Source organism: Amblyomma mixtum, chromosome 3 (assembly GCF_055824585.1).
Source record: "Amblyomma mixtum isolate Tamu chromosome 3, ASM5582458v1, whole genome shotgun sequence".
Lineage (NCBI taxonomy): Eukaryota > Metazoa > Arthropoda > Arachnida > Ixodida > Ixodidae > Amblyomma > Amblyomma mixtum.
In genome coordinates this window covers 225,783,842-225,805,469 of record NC_143014.1, presented here as the reverse complement: position 1 = coordinate 225,805,469, position 21,628 = coordinate 225,783,842, and the positions used below count along the sequence as shown (strand labels likewise).

Here is a 21,628-nt window from a genome sequence, read left to right as displayed (position 1 = left end):
CCGATTTCAGACACTCTGCGGGCTTTTAATAAGCCCAGTGGCCGTGGGAGGTGCACTGATTGGTGGTTGTAGTTCTGGCTTGCCTCATAATGGTGAAGAATGCATTACCTGCAAATATCCTCAAAAGATCCGCCGGCGGATATCCGAGATGGATATCTGTCGGCAGTCTAAATAATTATATTTGTACCTCCGTCGGAGGTCCGTGCGAGAGCCGTTGGACGTCGGCGGATCTCCCACGGATATCCGTATATCCAGTAAAGGACATACCTCGGACGTCCATTGAATGTACACTGGTTGATTGGGATATTTAGAATCAGCACACAAAAATACATGTCCCTTGAAAATTTCATAATTTTGAGTTCATTAATAAAAATTTTTTTTTGCAAAGACTAGGGTCCTCCTTTAGCTGTAGAAAATATGGCACAAGCTGGCTCAAAACATGAAAAAGTGGAAAGAAAGCTAGCCTCTTTCCAAATGTGAGGACCATACCCTTGCAGGCTATGTCAGAAGACGCATAAGGCAAGAGCTGCTGACAAAGCCCACGACCAGCATAACAAGAAACTGTGGAAGAATTGTATGGATGGTTGTACAGGCTTTCAACATGCTCAAGCTCTTGACCTATAACAATAACCTCAGATTCACACTGCAAAAAGTTACAGATGCCTATGATACGACCATGTTTCAAGAGTGCAAATCTGTCAGGCCCTGCAGTCGTTAAATCTGAATTAGCAAAGCTTTCCTTTCGGAACTGTGCTTGACAATGAATTCCACAAGTCGGGCCATCGGAATGACTAGATGACAGAACTATTCGACAGGTTTTGGTTGTGATGGCTGCTGGCAACTTTGTAGGGGAGAGGCTGTGAATTTCCTCAACCCATTTGACAAGCTGTTCAAGAGGCTTTCTGCCTGTCCGCACAAGTCGCTTTACCTTTTGCAGGTAATATTCAAAAGGGAAGGCACTAAATGTGTCCAGTGGACCAAAATGCAGGCTATCGCTAAGCAAATGGACCAGGTTGTGAATACTGTACACAGGAAACTCATTGCCATACAATGAGATTCCACATTCCACAAAATAGTGCATTAACTGTTCTGCATACTGAATACGACACCGTACAGAGGGACACACGAGGAGAGCCACCGCTACATGAAGGGTCAAAAAGTGCTCATACAGCTCTGCAGGCAGAATGTCTTTCAGCACAAGTGGGCCAGCATAGAGAACAAAAAAACGAAACGCTTTCCACCGGATAACTTCATCTACACCTCGACATTTTCTGGGGAAGTCTTTTGGAATTTCACACCTCAGTGCATGAAGGTGAGCAGATAACCTACCCACGCGAGCTGAATTCAATCGCACAGACAGGTCTCCTTTCAGCCAAATTAGCATCAGTCTTTTTGTGACACCTAAACATACAAGATGCATATCATCAAGCGGAAAAGCTGTTACCATTCCCACTTCAAGTGCCACAAAAGGAGAGGGGCCTTTGTGGTGGTGTTCGTCTTCCTGCTGTGCAAAGGCAGAGTCAGTACGACGAGGTGCCCTAGTGTTTGGAAACGTCATGCGCCCACGAAAAACACCCTCCGACGGGCACTTCTCACACCCTGACCTAGCATTGTGAGCTTTAGTTGCCTTCAGAAATGCTCCGGCAGGGGCATCACATATAAATGCTCTCAGCGAGACATTATAGTGCATGCTGCTGTGCCATATTCCTGTGCTGAGGACCTCGGACAGTTCCTCCACGAATGGCTGGACAAATTCATTCAGCAGAGGCTTACTGATGCCACAAAATGCCCCAACCAAACAAACGCTGTCATCCCTGCGGTGTAGCGGATGATGCAACTCCACAAGAATGCACCAAAACTCCTTTCCACTGCTTTTGAACAGTGGAAGGCCATCAACATTAAAGCTGATTTGGCAAGCAACACTCGGTAGTGGCGGCATTCGGTCGAGTAGAGTGGATATGCTCCTTTTCAAGCCGAAATGAAAGTACTGCCCATTGCTCAAACAATCTATGTCTACAACGGATGGCGTGGCAAGAAGTGCCCGTGCAGAGCCTGGCAACTGTGGCAATTTAGATTTTAGAATTTGCAGCAGGCTGTCAATGCTTGCATGCGTTATGTTGTTCTCTACAGCCCACCTCCTCAGAGAAGAGACAATATCTTCAGGTTGACTGTCAGCGTCGACAGCTACCCCGTTATCATCAGATGAGGACAAACTGTGACCTGGACTATGTGCCTGATCTTGAAAGTTCCGCAGTTCATTGGACACACCTTCTGATACTAGAATTTGAGCTTCCTCTGTGTGCTCTTCAGGCTGTACATGAGATTTGCTAGCAGGACCGTTGTTGGCAAACTTATCAATACGAGATATGCTTGCTTCAGCTTCTGCATTAATTTCCCTCCTTTGCCTTTTCTGTGACAGTTCTGCATCAGAACACCTAATCATATTGCTTCTCGACACTACCTATATGCGATTAGCTAGCTGCTGTGCACCACTACTGAATCTCGAAATTCACCTTTCAGGAGGAGCTGGCTTCCAGTTCTCGAGATTCATCCTGGAAACACAGAAATTTAAAGTGCCACAAGAAATTATAATGCACAATTCTCACAATTATAACGCACACTCTGCACTTCAGATAGTGTACAACATACCACGATTCTGATCAAGACATGGCCAGGTCAGTGTTGACATCCTTCTGGCATTAAAACATTTCAGCAAGACTGACAAGGCAATAGAGTTACAGAAATCTGAAAGCCAGCTTCCTTGCACCAGAAAAGTCCTTCACCATGGGCACTGGTTTTTGGGGAAGAAATTAGGTACATCAGTGGAGTTCCACAGTTCTGAGAAATGCTGAGACTCCTTCACGTTCCTGCATTATGCAGCTATTGCATTTAAGGTATTAAGCACAGTTCACCCAAGCTACTGCTTCGCAATGGGGGATAAAACAAAGCTGTGCAGCATTCAGTGGCTCTGCAGCCAAGGCTAGGAGGTAAGGGGAGACGGACTGTCTCCATGCCATGGGAAGTGCATGTGCATGAGGCTCACAACGGAAATCTCTAGCGCGGCTCCAAACTTCTAGCTGCAGGAAGAGCAACACCACCACAGTGAGGTGTTTTTGCTTCGCACAGAAGCTGACTGCTAATTTCTGCACCCCCCAATATGCAATCAGTTTTATTCTGTTTTGCTACATCGCTGGCCCTATTTTAATATCCATGCCACACGTACAGAAGCAGCAGCAGTAAATGCTTAGGGCCTTAAGTTTCCTAATGCTATTTTCAGATTTGCTGTTACATGTCCACATTTAATATAATTTTACACAAGTCACAATGATAGTAAATGCTTGCAAGGCAGTCAAAAATTTTACCCGAATATAAACACTGATGAGTGATTTTGGGAATGTTGCTGAAACGCAATATAAAAATTATTCTGCTATTGTTGTTTGACAAATCAAACAGCCATAAACTCTCATGTTAGCATACAAGCTGAGATATCTGTTAGAAGTGCTGGTAAAAATGGCACCCTTCTCATTAAATATGCAGAAGAGGTATGTCTAATTTGACTGAAAGTTGACCATTTGCTACTTCATTAACCATTAAACATTTGCTACTAAGTTAACTATTTGCTACTGGTTAGAAAGTTCAATTGTTACTACAAAATCATGTGCTTTTCTGCGAGTGTAATTGGGACAAGAGTACACACAGCTCGGGCGAATGAGTTGTGGTGTACTGATCAGTAGGCTGCAAATGGCAGTAATGCTAATGCCATTATATTTATGCGTGTGGCACCGCGCGAATGGCGCTAAAACTTAAGCACTCAGTGGCATTTCATTCGAACGTGTGGCACGGGTATAACAAGAACTGTAAATGTTGTGGGAATCCTGGCTTTCCGCCGTCGCCTTTGCGCGGCTGTGCCGGCCGCCCGCGTTGTTTCTCCTCTTTCCCTTGCTCCCGCCTCAGGCGGTGGAGAGGCGGCTGGGTGACTAATCACTGTCATTTAGCCACAGCTCCGCCCCGGCTCCCCAAGGGCCTTTGCCATTGGCGCCTTTTGGCGGGAATCCGGGACCCGTTTTGGCGGCCGCGCATCCCGCGACCGTCCGAGCGGGGCCGAGAGAGAGAGAGATCCCTCCGAGACAGCGTAAGGTGCGTACGCTACTGTTTTGTCCGTGCCGGCCGTTGCCGTTCGGACCAGTGCTTACTCGAGCTCGCCCGCACGTGTCCTCTGACCTGCAGCGGCTCGAGCCTGTCACTCGGGGTCCAGCGACCTCAGACAGGCGTACCTTGCGTTGATTGCCCACTCTCTCTCGCAATCGGCCCAACGGTCGACACGAGAGAGAGATCACAGCACTGCCGCGGGGACATTCTCCTGCAGCGGCGTGCTAGCGGTGCGCATTACTCGAGTCGCTTCGTGCGCGCAGCGGAGCCTTGCTCCTCGCGCGCCCCCGGGACGGGGTGACGATTGAGTGTGTGTGTACTGCTGAAGGACGACGTGAATAAACGTCTCCTTTGTGAGATTGGAGGCCTATTTCTTTGCGGTGAATCGCTCTCCTCCCAGCGGAGGTTGAGTGCGCTGCGTCGGTGTCCCAGTGTGTGTGTGGGGACGGCTGATCGGGGCCCTTGGCTCGCGCGAAGCTCGAACCCGCGGTGGGTGGTGGCCTGTGTCCACGTAGGAACCCACAACTGGCGCCCAACGTGCTAAGTCATTGGCGCTTACGCCTTTGATGGCACATTAGCCGAGCAGGTCGCCTTGACGATCACGCTTGCGCACCGTGTCTAACACCCCCAGCGGGGCACTCGGCAGCTACATGTCGGCTCCCTACGGAGTTGTAGCGTCGTTTGATCCGCTGGCTGCTGTTCCTTCGAATAGCTAGACACCGTGGTTGGCCGCGGCCCCCAGTGGGGTTCACGGCGAGACAACCCAAAATGTCGACCACGCGGCTCCCATTGGAGCTCTATCGGAAGCACCCTGCGGTGCATCCGCTGGTCGCATGCCTCAGCTGTGCAAGCTTTCCGCCCAGTGCGAAAGCAGTTCGTGTCACGCTGCCGCAACCGGCAGTTTCGAACAGCAGCAGCTGTGCCCCGCGAGCAGTCAATTCTGCTCTGGGAACGGCGAGGCGCTGGCCCGGTTCCCTGTGGAAACCACGCCGCTCATCGAACTAGGAGCCCTGCCTCCCTCGTTCGTGTAGCCCGCCCAAGCCTCCACTGAGGCAGGGGTGCAGTGCGCTCAGTTGGCTGATGCGGCTCCGCGAGCCTGCGGGTCGGCTGGCGCGCTGGGCTCTCCTGATACAGCATTACGACTTTTCCGTGCAGTGTCGAAAGGGGAGCACAAACGTGGTAGCTGACGCGCTATCCCGTGCCCCACTCGCCAGCGGCGCCTTGACGCCTGTAGGCGGAGGGGGCGAAACAGCGGACGAGCCGCCGGGCGGCAAGGAGGGGGAACCCGCAAACGGGTTAACCCATTCCGCTAACCAGGCGAGCAGCGCTTCGCAAAGCGGACGAGAGGCAAAGCTCTTCGTGAGGTGAGCGCCTCGGAGGTGCCGACGCGAACGGAAATTTTGGCTGCAAACCTGAGTGGGGACGAGACCATGCTCCCCTCTGGGATTACTGGAATCGTTGGTTGGTTGGTTTATGGGGTTTAACGTCCCAAAGCGACTAAGGCTATGAGAGACGCCGTAGTGAAGGGCTCCGGAAATTTCGACCACCTGGGGTTCTTTAACGTGCACTGACATCGCACAGTACACGGGCCTCTAGAATTTCTCCTCCAAAGAAATTCCAGCCGCCGCGGCCGGGATCGAACCCGCGTCTTTCGGGTCAGCAGCCGAGCACCATAACCGCTGAGCCACCGCGGCGGCTACTGGAATCGTTTTCAGCCGTAAGAGCTACTGAAAGCCCAGCAAAATGACCCCTTTTGTCGCGAGGTGAGCGACGGTCTCAGGGAGACGGAGCGCCGTGACGCTACTTGTATTGTAGCGGGCGCAGGGGGGCAGAAGCCAGCGTGTGTCGCGGCGAACCCCGGGGATTCATATTTGCTGGACAATGACGGGCTCGTGCTGAAGTACATAGCCACCGATGACGAGTCCATCAACCCGTTCAGGTGGTTATCCCCAAAAGTCTGAGAGGCGCACTTTTGCGATTCTCTCATGACGCACCACTGGCCGGTCATCTGAGTGGCTCCAAAGTTTTTGCAAAACTGAGTCATTCGGTGACGTGGCCTGGCATGAAGCGTGACATTTTCCGCTATTGCCGTTCCTGCCATGTCTGTCAAGCGGTGAAGTCACGGGGCGGCAAGCCGCCTGGAATGATGAAACCGATTGACAGTGTGCGTCCGTGGCAGATGGCCACCTGCGATTTGATGGGGCCTTTCTCCAGGAGCAAGCAGGGGTTCATAGACCTGAAGGCCTACGCGTCACGGTCTGACGAGCTTGCGCCGGTACCCGTTGGTATCAAAGGCAAGCGCAAAGGCACAACTGGTGCTGCGGAACGCAAGCGTACGGAGCACCGGTACAATCTGAGGCGACGGTCACCGGCGTGATTGATGCCGGACGGCGGACTCTTCCGCAACCGAAGGCACGCAGCCTCAGCTAGCTGGCGAGCTTTCTCGTCAGGCCCTACCCAGGCGAAGCACGGTGTGGTATTTTTTTGTTTTGTTTTGTTTTGGCAGCATGCTCAGTTCCAGCCTTGAGTGTTTATCTATTTATTTATTTGTTTTGCTTGAGTCAGTTTCTAGCCACTTTCGTTTCCCGCTTGTACGTCTGTTTTCGTTCTAACGTACCGAGATGTACATAGGCAAACTTCAGCCCGCTCGTGCTTGCTCTTATCTTCTAGAAGGAATAGATTGGATTAGGTGTCGTTTGTACAGCGAGCCTTTTCTCATTTCCGGCCCGACTGTGGGTGGTGGGCTCGTTAAGGAGCCGTGTGTCGCGGTGCGAGTTTTGTGCGGCCCGTATGGAGGGGAAGTTGGCGGGGCGTTTGGGGCGATGGGGGGCGGAAAGTGCACCCTTTGACCCTCGCCGCGGCGCCTCTGGACGCTTCTGATGGGGGGGTCGTTGTCGCCGACCAGCGTCCGCGCACGTGCCGGTGTATGCGTGTTTGTGGCTGTGGCTGTGTGCGCGCGTAACCATGAGCCAAGGCGACGCCTGTGAGTTGTGCCGTTGTGTTCTTCTGCGTGAGCGCGAGGATGAGAAGGACCCCTCGCTGTGGACAAGGTTACACATCTGGACGCCGCCGAACGTCCTCGCCCGTTTCAGCCGGCATGAAGGGGGTGCACTAACTTTCTTGTGCCCGAACGTGATGTCGTGTCCAAGGGCGTGAGGTCAGTGCTCTGCCGCGGCCCCGTCGTCATCAACGCACCATACATCAACGGAAAGAAGACCGCCATCAGTCGTCGGCCCTCCCAACCCGTTCAACTTGAAGTCTGCGAGCGGTGAGTCGCCGACCAGCCCACTGGGCCGTGCCATCGAACTTTGAGGCTGAAATCCACCTGTCACATAGCTGTACAGTTTTATTCACATCTTCTTGGGTACCGTGTATATTATCTGCAAGCTGTTTTGATTTACTGAAGCGTATGGCAGTGTTTGTTTGTTTGCCTTGTTTTTCCTTTGTTTTCTTACGTTGTTCTGGCTGGAACTGAAGTGTAGCCGGTTTTTTTTGTGTGTATTCATTTCTTTATTTTGGAACTGAAGTGTAGTTTTTTTTGTGTATTGATTTCTTTATTTTTGGCCGCGTGCTTTGCCGATGGGTAGGAGGGCATTTAAGGAGAGGGGGATGTGGGAATCCTGGCTTTCCGCCGTCGCCTTTGCGCGGCTATGCCGGCCGCCCGCGTTGTTTCTCCTCTTTCCCTTGCTCCCGCCTCAGGCGGTGGAGAGGCGGCTGGGTGACTAATCACTGTCATTTAGCCACAGCTCCGCCCCGGCTCCCCAAGGGCCTTTGCCATTGGCGCCTTTTGGCGGGAATCCGGGACCCGTTTTGGCGGCCGCGCATCCCGCGACCGTCCGAGCGGGGCCGAGAGAGAGAGAGATCCCTCCGAGACAGCGTAAGGTGCGTACGCTACTGTTTTGTCCGTGCCGGCCGTTGCCGTTCGGACCAGTGCTTACTCGAGCTCGCCCGCACGTGTCCTCTGACCTGCAGCGGCTCGAGCCTGTCACTCGGGGTCCAGCGACCTCAGACAGGCGTACCTTGCGTTGATTGCCCACTCTCTCTCGCAACCGACCCAACGGTCGACACGAGAGAGAGATCACAGCACTGCCGCGGGGACATTCTCCTGCAGCGGCGTGCTAGCGGTGCGCATTACTCGAGTCGCTTCGTGCGCGCAGCGGAGCCTTGCTCCTCGCGCGCCCCCGGGACGGGGTGACGATTGAGTGTGTGTGTGTACTGCTGAAGGACGACGTGAATAAACGTCTCCTTTGTGAGATTGGAGGCCTATTTCTTTGCGGTGAATCGCTCTCCTCCCAGCGGAGGTTGAGTGCGCTGCGTCGGTGTCCCAGTGTGTGTGTGGTGACGGCTCATCGGGGCCCTTGGCTCGCGCGAAGCTCGAACCCGCGGTGGGTGGTGGCCTGTGTCCACGTAGGAACCCACAATGTATGTTTACTCATTTTCAATAACATAGCCATTTGGTGCATATCTGTTTCCACTTGCATCACAAAGCAATTGAGAGAACACGGGATACAATAACAGATGCTTCTATTCATCTTGAAGAACGCAGACCACAACGTCATTTTTGCCAGCGATGTTTGCTCTCGAATCGGCCAATAGCAAGATTTTTTTTTAAATCTGGCACATAAATATGGGGGAAGTGATGGCGCGTATTGCATGCACTCGCAGAAAGAATGAATGAAAGTACATGCGCGCCTAAGTCCGCAAAGCACGTGTAGTCCAGCGCGCCTATCCGAAAAGCACGTGTTGCGAGTCCGGAGTGTAAATGCAGAGGCCCAGAAAACCAATGCGCAGGCCCAGCTTTCAAATTTGTTCACTGGCACACGGTGATATTAATTAATAGTTCTTTATACCTCGTTGGCTTATTTCAAGCGCTGGTGTTAATCTGAAAACATTTTTCACACTACAGCACACGTAATTTTTTTAGGGCTATCTTTTTATGCCACGGCAACGTTACCCGTAAATTACTGTGCGACCACCGACCTGCAAGTGCTACAGAACTTGTGACCGCGCCTCAACCACGTTTTTTTTTCTTTCAAGAGTACTTTCAATCTCGAATGGCAATTCATTCCCGCCAACTACACAGTGGCGATTGCAAACCTCCGCCAGCCCAGGAGAATGATGATGATTAAAACGTTTATTAAAGCCACAATGCCTTAGTTGACGGGGAAGGCTGATCGGGTCCCTAGTAGTCTGGGACAATGAAAAATAAGTTGGGTGCAGCTTCGAACTGTCCCCAAGCTTAAAATAAGACACATGGCGTACTTGCAGTAGGAAAAATTTTAGGCTTACCTTTATCAACTCCAGAAGACAAGATCTATCCCGAAATGGTGATCCGGGATGTTTCAATCGCCGGAGACACGTTCAGCTCAAATACCCCAAAAGGACTGTCGCAAAACGTTGTCGTAAAACTTCGCAGGTCACACAGGCGACAACGAAGCAGGTGCAGAGACGGCACTGCGCATTCCGGTGTACCGCGATGACAGAAGTATCACGTGCGGCGCACCCGGCGGACGAATACAAAATCATGCTTACAACAAACTTTTCTGCCCAAGATAATATGCACAGATTGCAATTATCTGTGGAAAATAAGCGGATGTTTTATTTACTTGCAATATTCGCTCAGATACAGATGGTTTCCACATTACGACTGAATTTTTTTAGGAGAACTATTTCTTTTATCGGCGTTCTCGCAGGCCACGCGTCCGTCCGACCAACACAAAGCATGCGCCGGAACACGCCGGTCGTGCGCCGGAATGACGTGCGCGAAAGTGCCGACGAAATAAAAACGATGCAGACAGGCGCAGGCCCTCACAGCATACATTAATATTAAGGTGAAAGCATTTAATAGCTCATACTGCCGGCCAAGACGAGTCATTACAACTCATGACTAACTAGTCATTAACCATATATGCCATCAGCCATATAATTAGTCATTAACCAGCCATCGACTAATTAGTGGTAATTAGTAACAACTAATTAGTCATAACTATATGCATTAACCAGTCATAATTAGTCATAACTGGTTAGTCATTAGACAATCATGACTAGTCAGTCACGGAAAGCCTTTCGCCTCACGCTCTTTAGATCGTCAAAGTGCCCCATGAATTTTTTTTAGCCGGGGTGTGTTATACGAATATTCAGCGAATTCAGAACGGATCGTGCACGGTGGCCAAAGAGTTGCCAAGCAATATGACCAATGGTCGTCCTATTTAATTGCATTCAGCATGGTGCCCAAGTTATTTCCTATCAAGGAAACAGAATCCTGGCCAAGTATGATGGCCACCAAGAGGATTCCAAGACGTGTCCAATGAAAGGCCATCGGCCAGTGCTGCTTGGGGCCACCTGAGAATGGCATAAAAAAAACTGTAACAAAAGAATGAAAGCCATGGTTGCATGCACTGGAAAGCACAGCGGACTCCCGATTTCTGACACAAGCCATCCAACTCCTAGCAGCTTCACACATGCTTGAACCACATAGTTGAGATAAGTAGTTGTGTCATTTCTTTGTCCATGTGCCACAGCGCCGTTTCATCGTAATGTTCGACCTACTCACCCATCAGTTCGTATTATTAAGGTTGTCAAACCACGCACAAATTGCACATGCACATTTAATCGCAACAATGTCAGATGTTGTGGGAGAGATGCCAGGCTTATGGAGTTTGCATGCAGCTTTTTCTCACTTCTCACTGAGTGTAAGGCTACTGGAACAGTCAGAGAGATAGATATGGCAAAAACTTGCCGATACACAAGAGAAAAATTTATGTGCTTACCTCTGAATGAATTCCAATGTGGCTTGCACTTCTTGACTGTATTTGATGTTGAGACAAAAGTATGCAGCAAAAAGGATCTCCATGGCAGCCAGAAAGCTCAGGCCTTCAAAGCACCTCGCTCCATCAAGCGTCACAATGCATGTAAAATCAAAGACGCTTGTGCCTGAAAAGAAATCTCCTTTAGTGCCAAAAACCGAGTTAGCTTGCTGAAAACTTAGTTTTGCCAAGCTAAGTTTTCTGTCAGCATTGAAAAACCAGTTGAAAGAGCGCCTTCAAACCTCGCTCTATTGCTCATTGTTCACCACGAACAAACGAGATGGCACCACCGGGGCTATGGTTCACCTCAACAAACGAGATGGCGCCACCGGTGCGATGGCTGGCAGAGCAGCTTAATTTTCTTCGTCGTCGCCGCAGACGATGTGAATATCCGACTTATTCTGTTCGAATCAGGTAAGTACCCCAAGCAAACGTGGTATTAAACAATTCTGCCGACCAGCTGCCATTTCTATGCGAAATTTGAGCTCGAACAGTGAGCCCGTTTAGCTGAAAGAAGCATTTTACGGGGCGCGATTATTTCCGCAACAGTCCATAGAGCAGACGACAACGGCAAGAGCTCACCTGCGAAAGTCCAGAGGGAAGCGATGTAGTCTTGGTAAGACAACCACGGTACAACCCACGCTGTCACAATGTGCCACGGAGCAATGTTTCTTCACATGCCGCAAGCTCATCTTGAAATGCAGAGATAAGCGCTTGAAACGATGAGCGCGAAGCCTCGGGAAAAGGTTTCGCACTGGCCGTACACCGAAGGAAACGCTGCCGCGGTGCAGCGGGGTGCAGATCTTGCCAAACGGTGACACAGAAGCGACGGGCAAGGACGACAAAAACTTCTTAAAGGAGCCATTTCGAGACCGGCGAGCTTAATCTGCACGCTTTCCAAGGCGCGCCATAGCAGGCAGCTGGAGATAAGAAATCGCTTCGTCTCCCGCAGCATGTCCCGCAGCCACTGTGGCCGGGTACCGAAACAAGGCCTGCAAAGTAGCGCTGCAAATGCACCGCACACTCATCAACAGAGGGCGCCACAAGACTGTTGCAAAAAAATTACAAAATTCGGCGTGATGTTTTGCTGAAATAATTTACATATTTTATAAAACGTGGTCATTAAAATATTAATTTCTTTTTGTTGTTTTATAGCATTTTCATTTGTGCTTTTGAATTTCATTATAGAAGTGTTTCGGCCGCCCAAAGTGGCTGTGCTGCAGTCGCGCTAGACCGCTTTTGGGCCCAGCCTTCGCCATTCTACATCCACCTTGGTTGTTCTCCCAGCTTCTATCGTAACGCCAGCTGCACATCGTGAGCTGCTGCCACACTTGCGGTATGTTTGAAGTGTAGTTCACCGTGTCATCATCGGTGCTGTATCATCTCCTGTGTTGCCAGTGTCATCTCTTGACCGAACTCGGATGTGGCCACGTTTCCAACCACAGCAGGAGACCCCTTTGTGCGGTGCCCGCTCAACCCTAGACACCAGTGCAGACTGAGCAGGCTGTGCATCCATCTGGCCAAGTGTAGTGTAGTTCCTATGGCAGCAAACGCTTCCCGGCCTTCGTGCGCTGCTGCCGAAGAAGAGTGTATCAACAAGACAACAGATCCACACCACTGAAAGCATCCCTTTTCCTGGATACGTCAGGCAAGTCCTGGGGCTGGGACCGAAGTTTGCTGTGGAGCCCAAGAAATCCAGACCGGAACTTTTAGCCATGGTAAAGCTAGTTTCCAAGCAGGCCGACAGAGCTGAGGTGGACCGTTGCATTTCGGAAGGTGTGGACATGTTAACGAGGTACAGGGCATCGGGGACGAAGCTACCTCTGCATAAGACGGTTAGTTGGCTGAAAGAGAACTCGTTCTCTCTGCTACTTTCTGATAAGGACGGAGGTTTTGTTGTCTTGGACAGGAACGTATATTTGTCGAAAGCATCGGAAGCTGTTCTTGCGATGTTTCAAAAACGCAGTGATGTGTCCGCCTCAAAAGTTAAGAGCAAGGCGAAGAAACTTGCTAATAGGCTGGAATTAACTAGGCTATCAAGTAAGATTGACAGCAGCTCAGGAAAGTGGTTGCAAATGTTTTTCACTGCGAAAACACATAAACTAGAGTGGCCGTTTCGTGTAATTGTCTCGGAAGTTGGAACATGGCAGCAGCATGTAGCTAAGTTCCTGCAGAAAAAACTGAATATTTTATCAATTGACGACCCTTTTAGAGTAAAAAGTTCGAAGGATGTTATCGCGTTCCTAGAAAGTAACTACAGTAAGAAGCTTTGTGGATTTTCCGTCGATGTAAAGCATCTTCATTACACCATTCCTCATGCAGAAATTTTGTCTTCTGTTAACGATCTGATTGATGAATATGGTGCGGTTGCATTTCAGAATGAGAGCGGAATTGGAGGCACACCCCAGGGTCCCCGCACGACCCCACTGCATCCTTGCCAGTTTTCTGGGCTGCGGCGGCCCGCAGACGCCATCCTGAGCATTGCGCAGAGGATCGCCATGCTGGGCCGGGGTAGAGCGACGCCGTAAACTGAAAAGGTCGGGGGGAACTGCTTCATTAAAAACAAATTGTTTCTGGGCTACAGTCGTTTATTCAACTGATTCGACGACGCACAATGTCTTCATTCCTGTACACTTAGTTTCTTCCACGCAGACTCGGCTGTGTGTGCCACGTACAATTCTGAGGATGCTTCCGTTATGAGTTAGACAGCTTCCACGCATAACAAGATTGAATGCCATGGAAGGCGCGCGCTGTCATCCACCTTTCCTTTTATTGCGAAAGCAATACTACGCACATGAACGGTCTTTCGGGTAGCGGCGGCCGGTAGCCACACTAAGAAAAAATCCCGCAAAAGTACGTAACATGTGGGCGCTAACCTTGTTGCCGCAACATGTGCTGTACCACTCCGTTGTGCACGTGCCCCGTGGTGAAGTAGTGCGGTGCATTGAGCGGCAACAAGGTTAACGCACACATGCTATGTACAAATTTCAATTTTATCGTTGTGATAGGAATGCAAGGCAAGGCGGTGGCGTCCTTATAGCCATTAACAAAAATGTCCCGACCGGATTAGAGATAATATGGGTATATCTGAAACTAACGCACCGTCAATTCATTATAGGGGCTTGTTATCGCGCACCAGACGCATCGTCGACGTTTGTCTCTGAGCTTCATGACAGTATCAACATCGTAACTACACAATTTCCGACAACACCTATATTTTTACTGGGCGATTTTAATCTTCCTGGCATTGATTTGTCAGTGAGTACTGCTTCTATTAATTCAACTTCCTCTACTTCCAAGGAATTCACAGATTTTTGTTCATGCTTTAACCTCACGCAAATAGTTACACAACCTACCCAAATAACGGACACCACTGCTAATATATTAGATTTAGTCCTCTGCTCTAGCCCTGAATTATGTTCAGAAATAATATACCTGCCAGGGCTGAGTGACCATCTTGCATTGAATTTTACTATTAACATACCCAAACAAAAGAGAGTAAAGACAACTAAAACACTGCGCAATTATCACCGTGCAGATTTTACCCAAATCAACAGTGAGTTAAGCCTCTTTTTAACAAAGTTCCTAGAAGGTTTCGAGCAACGCTCTGTTGAAACGAACTGGACACTCTTCAAGAATAAGGTTACCGAGCTTATCAATCGATTTATTCCCATCCGAAATATCTCGTATAATCCAAAGGCACTTTGGTATAACTCATACATTACGCGCGCTTATCTAACTGGAAGAAACGCTTATACCGGCTTGCTAACACCTCATGTAGTCAGTTTCGTTGGTCTTTATATCGTACTGCAAACGACGCAGTTAAAAATGCTAAAAAAATGTTTCTTGCAAAGACTTTACCCGATATATTGGTAGATAATCCTAAAAAGTTCTGGAAAGTTATCAATCCTACAGACCGGTCTAAAATTATTTTAACAAGTGCTAATGACGAACCTGTTCCTGACGATGAATGCTCCACTGTATTAAATGATGTCTTCTCCAGCTACTTCACGAAATCCCTGCCAAACGACGTACCTTATTGTTGCGCCTATAATTATCTGCCAATGTATCCTGTTATCGTCAACCCGGATGGAATCGCCAAAATCATTGACGGCCTGAAACCATTTTCAGCCGCCGGCATCGACTGCATTAACTCAAAATTTCTGAAAAGCCCTAAGATATATTCGTCCATTATTCTTTCTAAATTATTTCAGCAGTCTCTGGAAAATAGCGCGATGCCGGCAGACTGGAAGATAGGGAAGGTGATTCCAGTACATAAATCTGGAAACAAGCACTCACCTTACAACTACCGGCCTATTTCAATCACCAGCATCCCCTGTAAGATCCTAGAACACATTCTTTTTTCACATATAGCAAATTTCTTAGAGCCAAACTCGTTTTTTCATCATGCACAACACGGTTTTCGTAATTCATATTCATGTGAAACGCAACTTGTTCTCTTTACTCATAAATTGCATGCAATTCTTGATCATCGTTCCACTGCAGATTGCATATTTTTAGATTTCGCCAGGGCTTTTGATAAAGTTTGTCACTGGCTTTTGCTACTAAAACTGCGCATGATAGGGCTCGATACTGACGTACTAAAATGGCTAGAGTTCTTTTTAACAGACCGTCAGCAGTTTGTAGCAACTAATGGAACTTACTCAAATTTACACCCCGTTCTTTCTGGCGTTCCTCAAGGTACCGTGCTTGGGCCCTTACTCTTCTTAATATTCATTAATGACCTGCCTGACTCTGTTACATCATCGATTTACTTATTTGCAGACGACTGCGTCCTTTTCCGTGAAATAATAACCGACGATGACGTACGCGCAATTCAAACTGACATTAACAGCATCTCTTGGTGCAAAGCATGGCAATTGACGCTAAGCGTTAACAAGTGCAAATTCCTGCGCGTATCAAGGTCATCTAGCAACTCACCTAGGTATCACCTTAAAGGGGCCCAGCAACGCTTTTTTCATATGCTTTAGATGATTTCTTCATGACACGCAGATACCGAATCAAAAAGAATTACTGGAATCGGTGCGCTAGAAGGGGAGTTATTAAGGAATGAATTTTCAAAATAGAAGCAAACAAAAAATTGCCCTCGACTCAAATTTAAACGGTCTTCTCTTTGCCGTTTCGTTCACCCAATGACGACACACGGCGAGACCAATCGAAACAGCGTGCAGGAGCACGTCACCACAACGTCCGGGAAGATAGCTGCTCATGGTTTCCTGGTCGCTGTAACACGTTTCCGCTGACGCTGATGGCGTCGTTTCCATGGTTACAAGCACGTGGGCGCTAGACTGAGACGGAGTGAAGGAGCCGAAAGCTCCACTCTAGTACAGGCATGCTGTCGTTGCTCTAATCTAACGACTGTTGCGTAAATCAGAGAATGTCGAAAAAAAATTCTCTCGACCTAACCGCACGTTTGTTCGGGCTCAAATTTCGCACAGAGGTTGCATTTGGCGGTCAGTTTTGTTTTATACCACATTTAGGTGGGGTACTTGCCTGATTCGGTCAGAATTATTTGGAAATCCCCATCGTCTGTGGCGATGGTGAACCAAAATCGAAAGACTTCGCAGGATGGATGGATGGATGCATAGGAGCGCCCCCTTTGAAACGGGGTGGTCGCAACTGCCACCATGCTCAGCTTTTGTTCTTTATTTTTTTTTGTTTACTGTGTTGGCAATTCTCATTAAGAATCGCCACTATCTTTACCTACGGTTTCCTACAATTCTAACCTTATGCCACATATCTGCTTTTCAGCCACCAATCCTCCAATCGGTTTTTGCTGACTTCCACTGCAGATTTATTTACATGACCATTGTTATCTTTAAACCCTAGGGCCCCAGGAAGAGTGACTGCGCCTGCATCGACATCCGGATGGATACCGTCACATTTGATTATGAGGTGTTCAATTGTTTCCACAGATCTACCACACACTGCACATGTGTCATCTTCTTCGTTAAATTTCTTTTTGTAGCTGCGCGTTCTAAGACACCCTGACCTAGCTTCAAAAAGTAGGGCACTGCCTCTTGAGTTATCATAGAAAAATTCTTTCCTTATCTGCCTTTTCCAGCATCGATATAGTTCTACACTATGTTTCTTTTCCATTGAATTCATCCAATTTTTAACTTCCGCGTTTTTAACCTGTCGTTTAGTGCTCTTTCTTTCTCCCTCCTCATGACCTGCATACTTACTGGTTAGTTTTCTAGTTCTTTTCCGCCACTGTGAGTCAACGCTCTTTCTGTATAAATATTTAAATACCTTAGCTGCCCACCTGTTATCGTCCAATTTCCTCAGGCGTTCTTCATATAGTATTTTACTCTTAGCTTCCCGTGCTTCGAACGATGCCCAGCCCATATCCCCTTGTGCTGCCTCGTTTGTGGTTTTGCCATGGGCACCTAGGGCTAATCTTCCAACCACACGCGATGGTAGGCGTGGCGCCATCTCGTAGCCACCGGAGAAACGAGCCCTCTACCGAGGACGGCTGCGCGGGTGCGCGGTTTATTTTAAAGGAACTTATACTTCACCACAGATTCAAATGCGCCTTCGATGGCATCTCCAGTGCACCCGCGGGAGCTCCCGGCATCGAATATTCGTGCCCTTGCTACGCTTCCCGTACTTTGAAACTTTTTCAGCCACCTTTGCAAGCACGACCGACGGGGCGGCCGACGATGAAATGTCGCCCTGAATTGCTTCCGCACGAAGCGAAGAGAGTTCGACTCACATAGCCAAGTCACGGCCATGGCCTTCTCTTCATTGCTGTATGCCCGCATTTTCGGCGATGTCTTGCGCTTCTTTGCAGGAAAGAGCACCGAGCAAAGGCAATTCTCTCACCAGCTTAGCACAGCTACCGCCGGTGACAGAAAAACGAAAGCAGACGACGCGAAGCGAACATGACAACACTTTATTGCGATAGACAGAAACCGAACTCGTTGAAATTGCGGCAATTTTTGTGCAAACAATGTTTTCTATGTCCAACATTGATAACGTGGTGAAGTAAGTTCTTTTAAAATAAACCGCGCACCCGCGCAGCCGTCCTCGGTAGAGGGCTCGTTTCTCCGGTGGCTACGAGATGGCGCCACGCGTACCATCACTGCGAAGTCTTTCGATTTTGGTTCACCGTCGCCACAGACGATGGGGATTTCCAAATAAATCTGACCGAATCAGGCAAGTACCCCACCTAAATGTGGTATAAAACAAAAGTGACCGCCAAATGCAACCTCTGTGCGAAATTTGAGCCCGAACAAACGTGCGGTTAGGCCGAGAGAATTTTTTTTCGATTTTCTCTGATTTACGCAACACGCGATAGAAAAAAGCATCCTTTCAGGTAGCATGGCTGTTTTTGTATTTTCTTGTGCGAACGTGAAGTAAGCCGAGCCTGCCGGCCGGCCAGCCTGGATGCCGGCAGACGGGATCCCGTCAGCCGGCGTCATAAAAAACGAGCTAAAGAGTGTTCTTGACGTAAGTAATAAAGCCTGGGATAGGAAAATGAGAAATATATCATTTTTCTGGGTCACTGGCCAATACCGAGTTGCTGGTAAAAAGGACAACTGTGGCACGAGCGAATTTGTTGCGAGAACCGCCTCGCAGCTGCCTCTGACCCGACGGGGTCCGGCTCGACTGGCGCCCGCTAGCTCCGCTGCTGAGGGCGTAGCGGAAATTGACCACGCTATTATTTTATTGCGAGATAATGCTGTTGACAGAAAAGCGGTGTGAAGAGTAGGCCTTTTATTATAGCGCAGGCGCCTTCCGAGCGCCGGCCGCTGCGGCTTCGACGCGAGACGAGCTATAGGCCTAGCGACGACCACGGCAGCCAGGCAGCAGCAGAGCTCGTCGCCCGGAGCGCCCGCGAGCGGTGCCGTTGCCGTAAGCTCGCAACATAAGCAGGCATGCTTTGTCGCTGCTCGAGTATAGCTGGCAGTCTTTCTGATAACAAGGTGATCTTGTCTTTCCTTGCGATATTTGTATACCAAGCCAAGCAGCGCTCAGGAACTGCTGACCGGCGGCGAAGTGCGACACTGGTTGTGGGCGGGTCTTGGGCAGAGCGGCGCAGCAGGAGGCCACGAAGTTCTTTGATGCAAAGTAATAGCCAGCGCCTCTGCTGGGGCTTTTTTTTCTAACAAGCTTTGAAATGCTTTTGCGTAAGAAAAGATGCTAGTTTTTTTCAATTTAATATAAAAGGACACAACAAAACATAAGATATTTTTGCTCACGAACACAATTAGCTTGTTATTAGTTGTTCATCCAATCATAATCGCTCGCCAGCTGAAGTCATATCCGTTGCAAAAATACAAAAGAACACCGCTGTGTGCCGATGCCGTCAGTGCCATGGTTTTGATTCTCGAGCAACTTAGAATATTAAATACAAAAATATGCGTGTTATGACCGGTGGTAATAGCGTCGCCATAACTCAACAATTACAACAAGGAAGCAAAACAAGGCACTCAGATTATGGTGCAGGGCCCCTTTAACAATGTAGCTCTCGAATCAGTAGCGTCATACAAGTACCTAGGCATTCAGATCGCTTCTAACCTTAGCTGGAAGAGTCATGTCGAATTCATTGTCAACAAAGCTAACCGCATGCTAGGCTACTTAAAACAGAACTTTCGTCCGGCCCCTTCTAGTACCAACCTTCTCTTTTAGAAAACGTTAGTTCGTTCGCAACTTGAATACGCATCTTCAGTTTGGGACCCGGGCACTACTGATCTCATTAACCAGCTAGAAATGATACAAAATAATGCAGCTCGTTTCATCTCTAATTATCACCGCACCGCAAGTGCATCCTCAATGAAATCTAATCTCAATCTGCTACCACTCACATTTCGTCAAAAGCATGCACGGTTATGCCTCTTTCATAAGGTATTTTACCATGATGACTTACACGATAAATTGCTCATTCCGCCTTCATATGTATCATCGCGCATTGACCACACCTACAAGGTTGGCATAAATTCATGCAACACTAAATGTTTCTCCGATTCATTCATACCCCGCACATCTAAAGACTGGAACCGCCTTCCCTCTTCCGTTGCAGCAATCGATAAATTTTGGTTATTTCAGTCTGCTGTGCGCAATATAGACCATGCGAGTTTTTCTTAACATTGTATAAAACCTACCTCCTTCCTGTGTGTTCATATATTATTCAATTTCACCACTGTGTACACTCAAACGTTATCGCGAATTTCATTGTGTTATATTAAGTGTTAGGGGACTTTGTTTACATCATTTTTTAACCAAACTGAACTGTCACTTACAGTATTAGTTGTATGTTCTTGTTGCTGTGCATATTTTTTGTTTGCTTATTGATTAAAACGCACTCCCCTCTGTAATCTTTATACCCTGAGGTTAATAATAAATAAATAAATAAACTCTGTTATGACGTCAAATGTTCTGTATACCATGGTGTATGTGCTGTTTTTATGCTGATGTTACATCAACCGTCGTAATAATGTACAGCATATGTGCTGCAACTGAATTAACATGACATGATCTGTTTATACGAGTACACCCCATGTTATGTTTTTATGCCGCACTGTACATTACACAGCAAAGGTGCTAACATATGCACATCCCGTAGCATTTACGAGAAGCCCATGGCCAGTTTTGAAAGTTGACTGAACACATGCTGTTCAATGCTTTACGGCACATAATACGCAATGTTACACTCCCGTATTTTTTAATCGGGGCCAGGCCCACGTTCAGATCAGAGGCATGCTACGCATGGTAAATATGTCATGTCTGTAGCCTGTCACTGGTAGTCGATGCAATAACACATCTGTGTGTACAAAGTTAGAAAAACCACAAAATTTGTACATATACATGTGTCTATATGCAGTACTTTTCTGCATATCCTTCAAATATTTTCGGGTAGAGACACAATCTAGGAATAAATATTGCATAGAAATTAAATAGTTTTAGAAAGTTTTATTAAGTACACAGAGGTACAAAAAATAGCAAAAGCAAGCTATACAGAGAATCTACATTGAATGATATCAATAAAACAGTTATTTGCAAAAGCTACTAAATCCAATATCTAATCTGATATCAGAGTTCATAAACACACTAAATTTGCTCTACACAATAATCCAATATCTAAGCTCTGATATCAGAGTTAATAACCACACTAAATCTGAGCCATGTAATCCTGCCACTTTTTTTGAACTTTTCAAGCTGCTGAAGGGCACTGTGCACTTTTGGGTGGACTGAGGTTATCCTCCGGGACAACTGCCGGCTCCTTTCCTCTGGGTTCATCCCCACCAATTGCCTGAAAAGAAAAAGACACATTTAGAAGCTAGATCATCCTGCTTAGACCGGCAGAATTTTAGGGCTAGTCTAAATGCATAACTGCCGTTAAGTTGAGTTTGATTCCCAACAGTCCAATGCTCTCTTAGCGCCACTTCTGTGGAAATAACGGTACATATTAACATCATTTACATGGTTATACTAGCTTTTCAAGAAAACAAAGCAATAAAAGCACACAGAGTAAGGCATGCTGTGATGCCAAGAGAGCAAATGACTCCAGTATTAGGCAGGCAACAGTAACTTGTTCCAGACACTGCAGTTACTCAGTGCATTCTGATTTGGAATTCTTTATACAACCAATTTCTGTCCCGAGAGATATGCCTTGTGCATAAGCCATAGCGCAGTTACTGCCATATGCC

At 48.0% G+C, this 21,628-nt stretch overlaps 1 protein-coding gene and 1 long non-coding RNA gene across 2 annotated transcripts; one reads left to right on the top strand and one right to left on the bottom strand.

The window, feature by feature from the left end:
- Positions 1-389: 389 nt before the first annotated feature.
- On the bottom strand, positions 390-10,047 carry LOC149353891 (uncharacterized). Its single transcript, XM_089575873.1, has 3 exons — positions 9,439-10,047; positions 433-2,552; positions 390-400 (listed from the first exon to the last, which is right to left on the bottom strand). The coding sequence occupies exons 2-3, from the start codon at positions 2,441-2,443 to the stop codon at positions 390-392; spliced, it is 2,022 nt and encodes a 673-aa protein (XP_089431999.1). The 5' UTR covers positions 2,444-2,552; positions 9,439-10,047.
- Positions 10,048-12,211: 2,164 nt separating this feature from the next.
- LOC149353890 (uncharacterized) lies at positions 12,212-13,555 on the top strand. The gene is made up of 2 exons (XR_016291125.1): positions 12,212-12,790; positions 13,334-13,555. It is a non-coding gene; the product is annotated as an uncharacterized LOC149353890 (long non-coding RNA).
- The last annotated feature ends 8,073 nt before the right edge of the window (positions 13,556-21,628 follow it).

What these genes read in the sequence shown, in the direction of transcription:
- LOC149353891 (XM_089575873.1), bottom strand. Translation starts at nt 2,443, where the DNA reads ATGATTAGGTGTTCTGATGCAGAACTGTCACAGAAAAGGCAAAGGAGG.